At 34.8% G+C, this 17,967-nt stretch overlaps 2 protein-coding genes across 3 annotated transcripts; both read right to left on the bottom strand.

The window, feature by feature from the left end:
- Positions 1-945: 945 nt before the first annotated feature.
- LOC116006682 (xanthotoxin 5-hydroxylase CYP82C4-like) lies at positions 946-3,692 on the bottom strand. The gene is made up of 3 exons (XM_031247151.1): positions 3,321-3,692; positions 1,830-2,458; positions 946-1,720 (listed from the first exon to the last, which is right to left on the bottom strand). Exons 1-3 carry the CDS (start codon positions 3,637-3,639, stop codon positions 1,094-1,096), a joined length of 1,575 nt encoding a protein of 524 aa, XP_031103011.1. The 5' UTR covers positions 3,640-3,692; the 3' UTR covers positions 946-1,093.
- Positions 3,693-8,316: 4,624 nt separating this feature from the next.
- Positions 8,317-13,148, bottom strand: LOC116007080 (beta-glucosidase BoGH3B-like). Of its 2 annotated transcripts, none has more exons than XM_031247666.1 (11): positions 12,690-13,148; positions 12,316-12,520; positions 11,748-11,838; positions 11,488-11,633; positions 11,139-11,382; positions 10,871-10,975; positions 10,534-10,716; positions 10,157-10,361; positions 9,518-10,001; positions 9,233-9,312; positions 8,317-8,692 (listed from the first exon to the last, which is right to left on the bottom strand). In XM_031247666.1, exons 1-11 carry the CDS (start codon positions 12,916-12,918, stop codon positions 8,631-8,633), a joined length of 2,034 nt encoding a protein of 677 aa, XP_031103526.1. In that variant the 5' UTR covers positions 12,919-13,148; the 3' UTR covers positions 8,317-8,630. The 2 variants fall into 2 exon arrangements, with proteins under 2 accessions (XP_031103526.1, XP_031103525.1); XM_031247665.1 differs by having other exon boundaries at positions 8,322-8,756.
- Positions 13,149-17,967: the final 4,819 nt, after the last annotated feature.

The following is a 17,967-nucleotide window of genomic DNA, read 5'->3' as shown; positions in this document are numbered from 1 at the left end:
AATTTTATTTTAATAATTTTAAATAAAAAATTAAATCCCCTCACCCTCACCCATCCTCGCCTTCGTCTCCAGCCTGTCAAAGACCCTAGAGACGAAGGCTTCTAGGTTCTTCATCTCTGGCTTAAGATGAAGAAACCTTTTTCGTCTTCAGGCTAGAAATGAAGGGACCTCTTCATCTCCGCCTGAAGATATGGAGACGAAGAGATCGACCTTCGTCTCCAAGCTACCAGAGACGAAGAATGATTCTTCGTTTGATCTCCGGCAACCTAGAGACGAAGGCGGGGGAAAGGATGGGGTTTTTTTTTAATTGTTATTAAACATCAACGTTAGCAATGAATTATTTAGGTAACGTCAGCAATCAATTATTTAGGTAACTACAATGTCAGCAATCAATGGTAAACAAGTCACTTTAAGTTCAATTGCACGATTTTACAGGTTTTTAAGGACCCAATTGCATTTTTTTGTTTTGAGTTCAATGGCGGCCTAGTTGTAATTTCATGTATTGTTTGATCTAGCTATCATGGTTTGTTTTGAGGATTTTCGATAAATGATTGCACCAATTAACGTGAACACATAGTCACTTGTGGGCATAGAGTGCTTAATAATTGATATCCAGTTAGCATTAATATACCCTTATAGCAAGATATCATGTGTAGTGCAGTCCAAAGTCACGAGTATATCGTATATCTAGTGAGTTTGCTAACTACAAAGACAATAAAGAGCTTAGCACAACTCATTAGAGGTCAGTGAAAACAAGTTGGATAAGATTTGTGGAATGATTATGATTGTATGAATAGACGATATTTATTTCATTCCGTTGACAAAGTGAAATTAACCACATTTGTTTCCATAATAATAAAGAAAGAAGACAAATAATATGTAATTGGCAAACATCCTTTAAAATCGAAATTTTAATAGATAATACATTTAAGAAAAAGTTATGTGTACTTTCAAAAAATAATATAGAGCATATGGGAATCCAAATTCCATTCATTTATTCTATATGCATGTATACACCATGCATACATTAAAGACTTTTATTTGACAACATAGAAAATTAAAAAACATAACTACCAATTAAGCATATATATGCTTATAATCCAAATAGAGCAGGGGATAAACGCGGTGTAACGAGTACTTCCAAGGGAGTTAATTTAGGCAAGGTAATGCCTCCGCCTTCAGTCATGTCCAATGGCTCATTTGGAACTGTACTGAAATTAAAGCCTTGAAATAGTCGAGCAACTGCAACATGTGTAATTTGTGTTGCATATAACATTCCAGGACATGATCGTCGTCCAAGACCAAATGGGACAAACTGATATTGTCTGTTTTGGGCAGCTTCCCCTTCTAAATTTGTCATAAACCTTTCTGGTAAAAACTTTTCTGGGTCATACCAGATTTTAGGATCGCGATGCAATCTCCACACATTGACATATAGTTGTGTGCCCTTTGGGATGTGATAGCCATCTACTATACAATCTTTCACCGCTTCGTGGGGAACTAGGTATGGTCCTGGAGGGTATATTCGCAGTGTTTCTTTGACTACAGCTTGAAGATATGGTAAATTCTTAATATCAGAATCTTCTGCCCACCTTTCTTTGCCAATGTTGGTGTCTATCTCCTCTAGAACGCGCTTCAATGACTGTGGATGTTTTAGCAATACAGCCAATATCCATGTCAAGTGACTTGCAAACGTTTCACTAGCATCTTGTAACATACTCTGCAAGATAAGACAATAATAACAAAGAAAAATTAAGATAGAACAAAGTCTTGTAAATCCAACACCCCCAACTCCAAAAATATATATTTTTTAAAAGTCAAGAACATACCAATACAATTGCTTTAATTACTGTGTCGCGGGAGTAATTGTAACCTTTTGTAATTTGATCATCAACCATCGAAAGCATCACATCAATAAACTTCTGATCTTCGTTACTTCTCATCTCCTTACTCCTAACATCCACCCAATCTTGCAAGATGGCATCCACATCCTTTGCAGCTCTTTTCATGGCCTTGAGATGGCCTTCATAGTCCAACCACCTGAAAAACCAGAGTGGAAATATGGCATCCCCGGAGACAAACTCACCCCACAGATACATAACTTGACTGAACACCTTCTTCAGACACTGTGCCTCCTCGTTGATCACCCCGTCACTCCGGTACTCATACCTTCTGCCGGCCACTATCTGCATTATCAAATTCAAGGTTAAATGTCCGAACCATCGGCTCATGTTCACTTTCGGAGCAGAGGGATTGTTGTTGTTGTTGTTATCATCCATGGAAATAGAAGTGTAGAGTTCTTTGATGTTGGTTTGCAGCTCAGACACCCAAACATGTTTCAATTTCTCCATTCTTCCGCTGGATAGTAACTCCATCACCACCAATTTCCGTACTCTTTGCCAATATGAATTATTTGTTGAGAATGTAAACACCGCATAATCGTAACCAAGGTATTTACCTGCCGTTTAAATGAGTGAATCTCAGTTCAAATTATTGAAAATGTTTCAGGTAAACCAGATATCCAATATTTAATAGATACCACTACTATTGCAAAGATAAGCTCTCAGGTGTCACTACCTCTCTCATCTCTCCAATTCTTTTTATTAATGTTAGTTATTTTTAAACAATGTTGCACAAGGTGCTATGAGCTAGTCGGGCGTCTAGGCGCCTCTTAGACATCCGAGTATATTATCTCTACTTTTCTCACTTAGGTTGGAAGTTGTTAGACTGTTATATTCCTCCAACTAGTCAATTGCATATGTTAGATGGTTAGTTGAGCACATGACGGGAAGAATATAGAAGATAAGTAACCAAGCTCGAAAAAACCACTAGCCCTATCCTGAGTTGAGTGTCAACTCTGCCGAGTTGGGCACCAACTCAACCAAATTAGGCGCTCAACTCAGCTAAGTGTCGAGTGCCCTAGGCACGCCTAGCGCCTAGTTGATTGGCTCCTAAGTGGTCGCCTATTATGATTTTTACAACCCTATTTTTAAGTAATTAAACAACCTTATTTTTAAGTAATTAAACATTATTTTGTTGAAAATAGATAGTTCTGGAAATGACTTTGGGAAAAAAATTGAAAAGTTAGAAAATGGTAGAAAATAAAGAGCCAAAGAAATCATAAATAAATATTAAAATTTGAATTCTAACTTTCTTGATTTGAGATTGTTATGAAGTACCTCATTGTGGTCTGACTAAAGTCGCAAGAATAGACCAGATTTATATTGTCACCCAACAAATAAATGAACTGAACCGGCCTAAAACATTTAACGTTGTACGTAACATACTATACTACCTAAGCTAGCATTATTTTAATGTACCTGCACATGTAGTTGGGCGTGCAGCCAAGAACTTGTCGTTGGTAGTGAAACAATCCCTGACGGCTTCCCAGCTACTAACCACCAGGATCCGGGATATGCCGAGGCGGATGGTGAACACCGGACCATATTTATCCGCCCACTCGCTCAAAGTCTTAACCAACGGAACCGAGGTTCGGAAGTGGTGGAGGTGGCCAATGATAGGCCACGCGCCACCCGCCTCCGGTGCCAATCTCTTGCTCTGTTTTCGCCATGAAAACCAAACCACCACCAAAGTTGCAACGCCAAGAATAATGTATGATAAACACGAAACCGCATCCATGACAGTGATCACACTTTTCTCACTCGTATGAGCTGTTTATATATAAGCATAGTTTATAGCTTTAGTTTTGCTACTACAGAGTTTTTGTTTGTCCGCATATGATAATGCGCAAATAAGTAACTGTTCAATAAACAGGCTGAAATGATGCAACTTACAGATGTCATTTGAAAGTTGTCCAGTACCTCACGACAAGTAGTGTACATATATGGGCAATTGAAAGGGAAATATTGCTCTGCGCAGATCGTTGTATCAAAATCAATCTTATCCTTTACCTTATATTTTCATATTAATTTTCACCAAAATTAATCTTATCCTTTACCTTACATTACTTACATTTTCATATCAATCTTATCATAAGCTTCTTTTTTTAAAGAAAAAATCATAAGCTAATGCCACTATATCATAAAGTTTGATTTTTATTTTATTTTATTTTATTTGTTGGATCATAGCATATACTTTTAGTTGGTCTAGAAAGTCTTATGATTAGACAAAAATAAGGTTCATTTTGGCTCTTCTTAATGTGGGAGGAAATATGGAACACGGAACATAGAACAAATATCATTCTAGGCAATAAGTAGAAATCAGACACTAGTTGATGTGTCATTCTAGGCTAAGGTGTGCAAGTAGCTAGCATGATATGATCTTGAGGTAAGACGAATTGCATTTAATCTATAGATATATGAAATTAAGAAGGGACGGAACGATAGGCATGGAAAAATAGTGGTGGAGACATGTAGAGAAGAAGGGCGTGATAATGTAATTTCACTTAACTTTCTTTCTTAATATATATTGAGTACTTTTTTTTTGTTGGAATAAGAGTAAAATAAGTCATCTAACTACACAAGGAACTACAATTGGGTCATTGAATGAAAAAATATTGCAATTGGACCATTAAAAACGTAAAATCATCAACTAAACAAAAAATGACATGTTTACTCATTAATTGCTAACATGGCGGTTACAAGAGAAAAATAATAATTTTTTAAATTTCATTTTAATAATTTTAAATAAAAAATTAAACCCCCTCACCCTCACTCATCCCAGCCTTCATCTCCAGGTTGTCGAAGACCTGGGAGACAAAGGTCTCTAGGTTCTTCATCTCTAGCTTGAGACAAAGAAAATGACCTTCGTTTCAAGGCTACCGGAGACGAAGATTGATTCTTTGTCTACGGCAAACTAGGGCCGAATTTGGCCGAGTTAACTCGCCCAACTCAACAGAGTTAGCCAAGTTAACTCGAGCGAGTAGGCCTTGTTAATTTTTTTTATTATATTTATATATATTTAAATTTATTTATTTATATAAGTAAGAGATATACATATATAATATATATAGAATATAATATATGACATACGCCCACATACATGCATTATTTTTTTGTTTTTATAGGTCGTCGCTTAGACCGCTTAGGCGCTAGGTGCTAGTCTACCGTCTGACTAGCGCCTATTGCTTACTGCAACCATATATATATATATATATATATATATATATATTAATATATATATATATATATATATATATATATATATATATATATATATATGGATGAGTTCTGGTGCAGAGATGCTCTCAGGTGAAAAATGAGGTTAGATCTGAGTCGTTAATGAAATTTAGATCAATAGTTTAAATCAATGAAAATTAAAAAAAAAATAAATAAATAACGTGTGTTTGGAAGGAACCAAGCAATTTATCCTTAAGCGTGAAAATGACGCACCTTAAGTACACAAACCATGCACCTTAAGCACTCAAACAAAGCATCTTAAGAACACAAAACACGCATCTAAAATTTTAAACTGACGCACATATACATTATAATTGACGTACCTTAAGTATAGAAATCACGCACTTTAAGAAAGAAATAGTTATATATAGTCATCAAGAGGTCACGCAAATTATCAAATGGTAATGTCGCAGATGTGATATATCACACAAACAGGACAAACATAAAAATATAAAATAGACACAACATGAGCAATGATTAATAATTAATCACACATTGGAGGCAATCTCAGCTAACAAATTATTGACTTAATAATCATAAAATTACAAATTTAATTTTTAGTGAGAAAGATCAATTAATATTTTAGTCTCTGTACATATTCTTAAATAGTGATTGTGAATTTGTTTGTAGTTGAAAAAGAAAAGTCTCAACTATTATCGTCACATTGCCACATGTTGAACTTAACACCACTCAATACGCAATTTCGCATTACCACACGTACACGACTCCAGGACAGACATATATTTCTAATTTTCATCAATCCATCTGTCCTAAATACCCAATCAACTTTCAAAAGCACTAGCTTTTGCCACCTCAAATGTCTTCATCCATTTGTCCCAATCAACTTTAAAAAAGAAAAATATATTATGTGGACTCTTTTTTAAACAAAGAGAGATATTATTAATAATTAGTCAGTGAAATCAACATGATTGGCATGATGGTTCAGCACCTCATTTCTTAAGTATGAAGTTGGAGTTCGATCCTCACTCATTTGAATGGAGCAAATCATTTGGCCAGTCTCCTAAAACCCAAAAAATAATTAATATCAAAGAATGATAAACAATCCTTTTAACTTATCTATTATATTTTGTTAATTTCTTAACTTACTCGAATTGTTTATTAGAATATTGATGCTTGTAATCGTCGTAGTCTTGACTCTTGAGTCTAAAAAAACATATTTTTCATGCAATATGGTCCTACATCACTGTGGTGTTAGTCGATCTAAATTAAAAGAAGCATATTTTTCATGCAAGGTCGCCGTACATCAATGTGGTCCTACATAACGTGGTGTGTTCCTAAACGATGTGGAAGAAAAAAGCATCTCATATATATATATATATATATATATATATATATATATATATATATATATATATATATATATATATATATATATATATATAAGGGTTCAGGTGCGGGTATAGTTTCGTGCAGTTACGCACTTAAGTACACAAACTGTGTACCTTAAGCTAAGAACACAAATCACACACCAAAAGTTTTTAAATGATGCACTTTCAGTACACAAATTACGCACCTTAAACACACAAACAAAGCATCTTGAGTATACAGACTACGCACCTTAAGCTAAGAACACAAACCACACACCTAAAATTTTTAAATGGAGCACATTTAGTACACAAATCACGCAACTAAAATTTTAAAATGACGCATCTTAGTTTCAACACTGACGCACCTTAAACATACAAATCACGCACTTTAAGAAGGAAAACAACGCACCTTAAGATGGAAAACTACGCACCTAAAGCTTTAGGTTGAAGCACCTTAAATTTCAATATTGAAGCACCTTAAGCACACAAACCATGCATCTTAAGAAGAAAAATCACGCACCTAAGCAACCGCAGCGGAAAAGGCCAAACACACAGAAATCCATTTCTATATATATTATTTTATCTATTTTTTCAAGATAAACTTTCATACATATATTATTTTATGCTATTTTTTCAAGATAAACTCTCATACATGCATGACTATATTTTACTAGAAGAGGAAAAGGAAAGTAATAAAAAACAAGTTCATTTCTTCTTCTTTTAAATCAATTCAAACATACCACATCAGTGAGTGGATAATAAAAAATAGTGTAAAAAAGTAGAAATATATTTAAAAGATCTCACTTTTAGTGTCCCCAAACTATTACACATATTCCACATTTACAGGCTGATTATTGGTAGACAAAAATTTTAATTCCATTCCCAAAAATATCCCTCCACTTTAAACCCAAACTTTGTATCACCACCATTTCTTACAAAAATATCAAGCTATAGAAAAAAAAAAAAAAAAAAAAAAAAAAAAAAAAAAAAAAAAAAAAAAAAAACACCCTGCAATCAGTAACCATGATTATATTTTATTTACTATTTAAGGGTCAATGAAATAATAAATAAATAAAAAAAATAATAGAGTTAATTTAAAGAATGGTCACTTAACTACTGAAATATATCAATTTTTATTTTCGACTTTCAATTGGACCTTAAATGGTCCCTTGACTATTGACTTTTATCAATTTTCATCTATGCCTTTCAATTTGACCATAAATGATTCTTGACTATTGATTTTGTTTCAAATTTGGTCATTCACCTCCAGTTAAATATCTATATAATGCTGCACAAGGCAAACCCTTCAATTCTTCATACTATAATCAGGTTTGTAAAGACCGATTATAATGAGACCAAACCTTTTTTTTGATAGAATGAAAAATAAAATTAACAGAAACTAAATCATCACAACATTCTTGGCTAACCTGTTCCAACGTGACAAGAGAAAGACATTCAATTCACTATACATTTTTAATTATGACCAAAAAAATCTATACAACAAGTTAATAACCTTAAATTTTGTTGATGTTCTTTATGGACCACCATGAGAACTAATGATGCTCTCTTGACCTCAGATACCATTTGTTGATTCATCCTTTATTTTTGTTCATGGGCCATACACAACTAATTTAATTTTGATATGCCAATTCATGAATTACTTTTTTTTTTGGTTTATATATGCACAACATTCAATTCGTACACACAAAATTGTTGGAATGCTTAAAACATAAATTTGATTAAATTAGTGTAAGAAATATCTCATGCGAAACATATGTATTGGAATATATATAAGTTATCTTAAATGAATGAATTAAAATAACAAATAATGTTAAATATAAAATCCAATGTAATATGAATGAAATTGAAATTCAATTGGGTACCATAATTGATAATTGTACATTTGTAACCAACCAAAATAAATAAAAATACAATTCAATTTATCCACCTTACTCATACCATCTTACAAGGTGAATCCTAATTAATAATAATTAAACATAGTACTCGGGATCACTTTTCTTTATTATTTTATTTTTTCTTTTGTGGGTGGGAAGAACTCCAGCTAAGTTGATCTTTACTTCGTAACCACAAAATTACAAATTCAATGCAGTTGATTTGAATAGTTATAATAATTGTGATGATTCTGAAGAAGACTGTGCATGGCTCAGCTGGATTGAGGGCCCACCGTTCCTTCCAAAATTATTGAATAAATGTGATGACATGTATCTGCTTGCAACAGTGTGTGGATTTATGATTCTTTCCCAACTTCTCAACTCCCCCCTCTTAATTACTATATATATTCACCAAAAAAAAAAAAAAAAAAAAAAAAAAGGAGAGAAGAAAGAAGAAAGAAGAAGAAGAAATTAAATGGTAAAATATAAATAAATTAATTAATTAAAAAAAAGTTAAATTACACTTTTAATCTTTCATATACAAGGATTACACATGTTTGGCATCTTATAAGTTCTAAGTTACAACGAAATTAACAACTGTGGACCAAAACAGTCACCTTAGTACATAATTATGGGTGATTTTTGCTCATCTTGATAATTGATGGGATTAATTTGACAATTTATGTTTACTTTAGGAACTAAAAATGCCATTAACCCAAAAACCAAGTGAAGGAAACTATTGCCAAAATTTCCACTTCATTTTCATTTTCTTTTTATGAAGAAAACAGATTACAATGAAAGTTCAAATGAGATGTTCATGTTCTCCCTACTTCAATTTCTAATGATGCTTTCATGTTTCAAGCAACAGAAATACCTTGGAAATACAGTCCAATAAATACAGAGAGCGCAATGGCGAAGAAGTATGGCCGCTTATCAACACCAGCTGATGCTACTCTGCAAAAAAAAAAAAAAATTACATTGAAGCAAATTAGCATTTGCACAGCCTAAAACGAAGAATCATTTAACCACATCCCTTCATGGTAGACCACAGTGCCACGGTTCGATGGCAGGATGTTGAACTCGGCCCTCCAGGCCGCAGTCCCAACAAAATGGAGATTCGATATGTATATCCAGTTACCTAAAAGTGACGGGTATTTACCTGGCAGCTGAGGCATTTGTTGTTAGCCCGAATCCAAATGGATACAGCGGGTCGTAATGCAAGTCACCAACATTCATTGGGAGTTGATCTACAGTTCTAAACCATGTTTTCGAAAGTTTTCCAGTAAAACCATAGTCCCCAAAGAGGACATCCGTCACACCTTGACCTTCTGTGCCAGGTAACCAGGCTGCTACAAGTGCGTCGATTGATGAAACGTACGGTTCTACCACGAGTGGGCGACCAGATATGATGACCACAACGCACTTCACTGATCCACAGACACTTTTAATGACATCAGGCCCGGGATCTGATATTTCAAGTGTTGGACTGTCCCCTGCCATCTCAGCATACGGGGGCTCACCAACAACAACGATAGCATAGTTGAAATCGTTTGATTTAATGAAATCAGCATCAGGGGTCTCCCTGTAAACAACTTCGGTGTCCTTGTCTACTGTAGAGTATATGGCACCAAGGATGGTCGTTCCTGTAAAAGAAGTTCATGTTAGCAAGTTCACTTTCAAACCCAATTTGGTTACTAATCATATACATTTTCGAAGTCTCAGAGTAATAGTTAATCTATTCCAAACTCATTTGTTTTGTTTTGCAATCATCTTAATTTTGCAGTTCAATGACGCCTACCACTTGTAGCATTGTTTCCACTAAAACCCTGCCAATTGATTGTCCATCCACCACATTGGAAACCCAAGTTATCAGCATGGCTACCAGCAACCAAAATTTTGGGCACCTTCTTGGGAAGAGGTAATAATCTGTCATCAGCAGTTTTCCCATTTTTCAGTAGTACAAGAGATTTCCTAACGGCTTCTCTTGCTAAATTCCTGTGTGCCTGTTTAGATATCAGGATAACATTCATTTACAGCAATGGATAATGGGACACAAAATAAATTTACACACATGTCTAGAAGCCTAAAATCCAAATATCAAGCCTAAGAGTTCGCCTATCTGGTTCATAAATTTATACAAGGTCTGAAGAAAAGATTTGATTACTAGTAACCTACCTGGCTTCCAACCTCGTGTACCAGGCTTAGATCAGTGTATGGGTCCTCAAAGAGTCCCATGGTGAACTTAACTAATAAAATCCTCTCTACTGCATCATTAATACGATCCATTGGAACAACGTTGCTCTTTACGAGGGAAGTAAGATCATCAATGAACTCTGTATACTTGTAAGGCACCATAACCTGCATAGGATCAATTTGACGCCTCCAAGTTAGGCTTCCTAAGTTGTCAAGCATGGCAAATCTAATGAGCAGAAGTGACTAGAAACTGTTTTTTTTACTTAATATGTAGTTATGTACAAGGATATTGTTGCAATGTTAGAGAAAAGCCACCTACCATGTCTATGCCAGCTAAAATGCCAGCCTCAACAGAATATGTGTAGTTTGAATGAGCAGGAGAAGTAATCCTGTCAATACCCTGCCAGTCTGATATAACAAATCCCTGGTGGTTCATTATAATCCATTAGAAAAACCTTTGGATCTGATGATTAGAACAGTAAAAGCATACTTCGATTTAACAGAAACAAGGAAATATGATTATAACAGAATGTAAATTCAAGTGTTAAGTGTATCATAATTGTAAGAGGGTCTAGGTCTTTCACTACCTTGAACTTAAGTGTACCCTTTAGGAACCCAGTAATTAGATCACGGTTTGCATGCATTTTCTTTCCATTCCAGCTAGAGTACGAAACCATGATAGTTGAGACACCTTTAATAATTGAATCGGAATAGGCAGGCATGTGGATGCTCAGTAAGGTGTGCATGTCAGTTACGGTGTTATTCTCATCAATACCCTTTGTCGTGCCCCCATCACCAACAAAGTGCTTTGCACAAGCAGCAACCTTCTTTCTGAAATCAGAGGAAGGATGAAGATATTGTTTGAGAAAACCAAGTCCGTACACAAACATTTTGCTGTCATGAAATATGTATGTATTTATTTAGCAGGTTTCATACTTTCCATCAACAAAAGGAACGCCCTTCCTTGAACCATTGGGGATTTCTCCTTGCAACCCGAGTATAATGTCTGTCATCTCTTGAACAACCTTCTGATCTTCACTATAGCTTTCGTAACACCGACCCCATCTAGGATCTCTGCAAACCTATGCACAACAAGCCACGCCAAGTCCGTAAGTAACAAGTAATTGAAGTCTATAGTTTTAACTTTTAAGCATAATTATGTTTCTAAAGTTGAATGATTTGTTTGCTCAACTTACTGCAATGCAAGGAGCAAAGACATAAGGAATCCCTGTGGCTCTAGCTTCAATGGCTGTAGCATCCCCAATCCTTCGCAAAAGTTCAGGATCCCTGATACATTATTTAAATTAACACATTTAGTAAACTTCAAACTTCCGTATATAATGGAAAACTAAGCAAATATCACACACCAGAAAGCCACGTGCAAAGTAAAGCATCTTACCAAGCAAAATGGTTCATGCAACTCAGATATTAAAGGATAAACTTCATAGAAAAACAATTACCTAGACTACATTAACTCAATAGTAACAAGTCCAATGATTTTGTTCAGAAACAGTAAGGTGTATGAACTTACATAGGAAAATACCCAAGTGATTTTAACATGAAAAGTTTTGTCTTTCTCCAAGAAACAATAAAACAACTTTCTTCAACAATCTTGAAAGAGAAATATAGAATGATGGAAGAATTGAAGAAAATAAAAACAAAAAAAGTTAAATATAACACTGAATAACTAGGAATTCAGCCTTGAATCAAGAATGCCAGATTTGATTCCTTAGGGAACTTGAATCCAAAACACTAATTACTTGCCTAGTAGCTCCAAGGCCAATATTATGTGGGAAAATGGTAGCATTATAGACATTGTTGTGTCCATGAACAGCATCAATCCCATATATCATTGGGATCCCAAGACGCGAAGATAATGATCCATTCTGGAATTCATTAACCATTGCAACCCAATCTGAAGGAGTAGCTTGAGGAAGCGGTATACTCCCTCCCCCACTCAACACGCTCCCTACATTAAACAATCAACAATTTCCTTCAGTCTTTAAACTCCACACTCCTAAAGGGAATATCACAAAGGCAATAATCAGAAAAGCCAGCTTATTCTTACTAATCAAGAACGGCCCACTAAATAGACACTAAAATTAAGAATGGGGAAAGTATAGGAACAGTAACATCACCAATGAAGTAGTCCCGCATGACTTGAGCAGAGGCGACACTCCGATCAATCTGAACCATCTGCCCAATCTTCTCCGCCAGAGTCATCCGCGCCAGCAGATCCTTCACTCGGGCCCCGACCGGCTGCTTCGGGTCCTTGTACTTCTCTTGAGCCATTGCAGCCCTGCCGCTCCACCATAAGACCAACAGTCCCGCCCACCACAACCACAACACTCTACTGGGAACCCCCATTGCCTTGTCGACAAGCTAGCTAGCTACAAGTCCTACAAGCCCACAAAACCATAAATATCCGCCTTGGCTTGAATTGGAGCTGAAGAGCACTGCTTTTGTAGATAGAAAATGGTGGGAATGGGAATGCTGCGGTTTAGATGGAAATGCAGAGAGTGCACTCCGATGAATTGAAAGAGTAGAGCAGTAGTGGGGTAAGTTAACCAACAAGGTAAGAGATTCCTTCGGAGAAATGGGAAGAACGTGGTCGGTGTTATGAAATTTTGGTTTTTTATTTATAGAAAAAATATGTGTGTGTGTAAACATGTTTTATTTTTAAAATAGAAAGTATTAGAAGCTAACTAGTTATACAATTTATGAAAATTCATAAATTTATTTTGAGAATGTAATATTTTGTGTGTGTGATATTCTAGATAAGAAGAGCATGAGGAGATAGAAAAGAGAAGAGAGAGCATTGGGAGTTACGGGGATCGAAATCGGGTTAGAGAATTGCGGGATGTCATGATATATTCTCACTTTGATATCTTATTGTCGAATTGTATATTGTTGCTGGAGCTGTGACTTTAAGATATGTGATCTATCATTTGAGCTACTCTCACGATCTCACGGAACAATAACCACTACTTTAAATTGGTGACTAACTAGCCGGTTAATTTGTAAGGATTAAGTTAGCATCTTATATGAAATTAATTTTTCTTTCTTACTAGTTACTAATAAAAGTTATGAAATTCCTTTTATCTCAATTCATGTGTATTTCTTTCTTTCTTGAAACTTTGTATTTACCTCTTCAAATGAACCCTAATATTAAAATTTTAGGCAGAAGTGGATAAATCTCAACTTCAACTAATAATATAATGTTAATTTTTACATAATTAATTAATTTGAACTCCACTTCATACGTTTGTGAATAGGTTTTAATTTTTAATTGTTCTCATGTATTCACATACCCTATAAGTCTTTTGTATTTTATTCACAAACCAAATAGCATTCAATGTCAAAATATATGATGCATTCATGAAATACCGTATTTGATGCGATATGAAGAACGACTTGATTGTGACACTATAGTTTTGCTAGAATAGGAGTTTTTAAAGCCTATTTTGTTTAAAAAATTGTATATTCATATCACTTCACATATAGACTATGTCATAGCTCTATATTTTGACTCTACACTAGAATAAGAAACAATATTTTGCTTCTTGCTCTTTCATGAAACTAAATTGCCTCTAAAGAAAACACAATATCTAGTCACAGATCCTAGGTCGTCTTCTTTGAATCCTACCCAAACAAGATCTATAAAACACTCAATCCTAGTATATCCATGACTCTCATATACAATTTCATGACCAAGAGTATCTTTCAAGTAACCAAAAATGTTACGAGTAATTGTTTTAAAAATTTAAAAATCTGAATAAATTGAAATATTATTAAAATATAATTGTTATTATTAATTTTTATCAATATAAATTAAAAAAATTTATATTAATATATTTTTTCCTAATGAAACTTCTTAATATAAATAATAGATCTTATTTTATAATGCTATTTATTTACACTTTGCAATAAAATGACAAGATGAGTATTTAATAAAGTTGTGGCGAATAACTTTTGTTATGCAAAAGATTGAGTGTTTATATCTGAATGTGAGCATATATGCAACTACTTATTTTTGACATATTAATGACATGTAATGATGTAAATATCATGATGTGCCAGAGAGGTTAGCACCACATATACTATTAACTTAGCATAAGCAACAATTTCAACCAAATATACTAGTTAAAATATAATGATCTTAATTTAGCATAAGCAAAACTTTCATCAAGATATACTAGTTAAAAATTTTCCCTAAATGAATACAACAAATAAGAGTTAATTCCAGCAATGGTCCTACGACTATGTTGATTTTCCAAAATTAGTCCCCGACTTTTAATTTGGACAATTTAGGTCCCTGACTTTCAAATTCTTTCCAATGTTGGTCCTTTCGTCAAATTTTGGTTAAGTTGTGGTCAAATGAAGGGGTAAAATTGTCTGTTCACCTGTTTAGTGTATTATTAATCGTATTTCTCCTGTCCTATACGCTGTATATATGAATATAATCTCAATCGAAGTCTCAATTGAAGCCATATAATCTTAGTCGAAATCTGTTTGACTGAGATTATATTCATATATATAGCGTATAGGACATGAGAAATACGAGTAATAATACACTATACAGGTGAACAGACAATTTACCCCTTCATTTGACCTCAACTTAACCAAAATTTGACGAAAGGACCAACATTGGAAAGAATTTGAAAGTCAAGTGACCTAAATTGTCCAAATTAAAAATTGGAGACTAATTTTGAAGAATCAACATAGTCAGAGGACCATTGCTGGAATTAACTCCAGCAAATAATGTCAATTCATAGAATAGTATAAACTAGAAACGTAATGGATTAATCTTCCATTCAAGCTACTAATCATTTTAATTCTTACCGTACTAGTACAAAACCACACAAAAGGAGCATAGTACATATAATAGATCCATTAGTTTACATCAAACTTATAAATGTTGAAATTCCAACCACAATTACAGTGACAAAAACATTGAACATTCTTCTAAAATTTTTCTTGTTACCAGCTTTTATGAAGTGTATGTTGATTAAGATTACATCTATAACGCGACGATTATTCCACCATAATCTCAAGTATGAACTCATTACAAAAGCAACAAGAAGTTCTTGGTAATGAAATTGAGCTAGAACTAGGCTTGACAAGTCCAAGAAAGCGCCCCAAGTATGGAATTCTTGCAACCCCTCTTACATTACCATACCTCCATCAATAGTCAAAACCTGTACGATGATGACAAATAATTATAAAGGAGGAAATTTTCCAGTGTCACAAGGACTAAAGAACAGTCTGAAGGGTTGAGTGCATTTTGTCACCAGAAACATTTCTGTAGTCAACCCAGCCAAGTTAGTCAGATTGTTGACTTAGTAACTACAATGTTCAAAGTTCGACTCCCAACAGGAGGAGCGGCCTATTGGGCTTCGTAATTTGAGTCGGTCAACTATAGACAACTAGGCTGATTTACCTCATTGTGGTCTTTTGTGTGGGGTTTACCCAATTTGGGTTTCCCTCATCACCCAAAAAAAAAAAAAAAAAAAAAAAACTCATTCTCATAATAGCAAACTTAAAAAAGGAAGAATGTTACAGAACTTGTCCTGTCATATAGCTTGCCGTAGGACTCAATGCCAAGAATTCTACTAGTAAGCAGGAGGACCATTGCTGGAATTAACTCTTTCAGAAAATATGCTCATTTTCGGTGGTAATGAATGATGTAAATTCAAATCAAATCTAACACCTGAACAACCAACATGATATCTACAACACAATAATGAATGCTGTAAATTCAAATCAAATGGGAGTTTTTTTTTTTTTTTGTCTACGATTATGGAGGAACTGGAAAGACATTTGTTTGGAGAACTCTTTCGGTAGCATTGAAGATTGGGTGGGTCCTAAAAGGACCAACAATTGTACTCTTTTGCAACCTATATACCATGTACTATTTTCCTCACTAGATTTTTCACATTGGGTTTTTCTAGTGTGGTTTTTAACGAGGCATAAGTATAATATAATAAACGGAGAAAATTGCCATTTTGGTCCACTGACTATAGGGGTCCTATTAATTGTAGTCCACGACTTTCAAAACTGTTAATTTCGTACCATAACTATTTAATTTTTATCAATTTCGGTCACTCCGACCAAATTACCAGGCAAATGTCGCCGGAAAGTCCTAAACCCTAAAATAATAAGGGTATTTTGGTTATTTCACATTCTTGTCTTCTTCTCCAGCGACCTCCCACTTTTTCTTACATTTTTCCGGCGACACCTTCACGATGAACATAGCAGCAGACGTCGGAGTCACAAAACAAAAAGAAAATGTTGTCCGTTTTGAAATTGCAACCAAAGAAAACAACGTAGATATTCTGTACGAAACAATAATTGGACAAAATCCAAACATCCTCAAAGAAATTGAGGACACTCCATCTGTAGACACGCCGTTGCACATCGCCGTGTCACATGGCAACACCATTTTCGTGGTGGAAATGATGAGCTTAATGCCATCTTTTTCTAGGAAACTGAATTGTGAGGGCTTAAGCCCATTGCACCTGGCTCTGCAAATGGAATGGATAATCTTAAATTATTGGGATGGCAACTTATCATGAAATGGAATGGATAATCTTAAATTATGTGGGTGTCGTTTTCTACGAAAATTGATGGATGGAGTGTTTGACCAGAAACAGGTCTTGTATTGAGGAGGAAAGCAAAGGCCGGAAACCGCTGCTTGCTATCTTCCACCATGGATGCTGACGCTACGCTAGGGGAACCACTGTCATCTGCTGCTCTGTTCATCGCGAAGGTCACCGAAAAAATGCAAGAAAAAGTGAGAGCTCGCCGGAGAAGAAGACAAGAGATGTGAAATGACCAAAATACCCTTGTTATTTTAGGCTGTAGGACTTTCCGGCGACATTTGGCCGGTAATTTGGCCGGAGTGATCGAAATTGACAAAAATTGAATAGTTAAGGTACGAAATTAACAGTTTTGAAAGTCATGGACTGCAATTAACAAGACCCTTATAGTCAGTGGACCAAAATGACAATTTGCTCTAATAAACGGGAAGAAAGTTGCAAATAAGTACTTAAGTAGACGAACCCCAAAATCCTGAAGATTATGCCCTGAAGGCTTATGATTGTACTCTTTTTCCCTTAATTAAGTTTTTCTCACCAGGTTTTCTTAAGTTAAGGTTTTTAACGAGACAATCAGGAAGGTTGTTGTGTTCAGGGGGAGCAACAACATGCATAGAGATTATTGGTCTAGAAGACCACCAACTCTTGCAAATCTTGAAGATTAAACGCAACAAGTTATGGTTGTACTCTTTTCCCTTAACTAAGATTTTTTCCCACTCGGTTTTCTTAGTGTAAGGTTTTAATGAGGCAACCAGGACTATACATGAGTTTATAAATATCACGTACTCTTTTCTTCAACTAGGTTTTTCCTACGTGGTTT

This window comes from Ipomoea triloba, chromosome 15 (genome assembly GCF_003576645.1).
Source record: "Ipomoea triloba cultivar NCNSP0323 chromosome 15, ASM357664v1".
Taxonomy (NCBI): Eukaryota; Viridiplantae; Streptophyta; class Magnoliopsida; order Solanales; family Convolvulaceae; genus Ipomoea; species Ipomoea triloba.
Note: the sequence above shows the minus strand (reverse complement) of the source record. Positions and strands in the feature narration are given on the sequence as shown.

Coding starts and splice junctions, on each gene's coding strand:
- LOC116006682 (XM_031247151.1), bottom strand. CDS start 3,639: ATGGATGCGGTTTCGTGTTTATCATACATTATTCTTGGCGTTGCAACT. Junction 2,459..3,320: donor ACGCCCAACTACATGTGCAG/GTACATTAAAAT, acceptor TTTAAACGGCAG/GTAAATACCTTGGTTACGAT. Junction 1,721..1,829: donor TAATTAAAGCAATTGTATTG/GTATGTTCTTGA, acceptor CTTATCTTGCAG/AGTATGTTACAAGATGCTAG.
- LOC116007080 (XM_031247665.1), bottom strand. CDS start 12,918: ATGGGGGTTCCCAGTAGAGTGTTGTGGTTGTGGTGGGCGGGACTGTTG. Junction 11,839..12,315: donor ATTGGCCTTGGAGCTACTAG/GCAAGTAATTAG, acceptor ATAATGTATCAG/GGATCCTGAACTTTTGCGAA. Junction 9,313..9,517: donor ACAAATGCCTCAGCTGCCAG/GTAAATACCCGT, acceptor TTTTTTTTGCAG/AGTAGCATCAGCTGGTGTTG.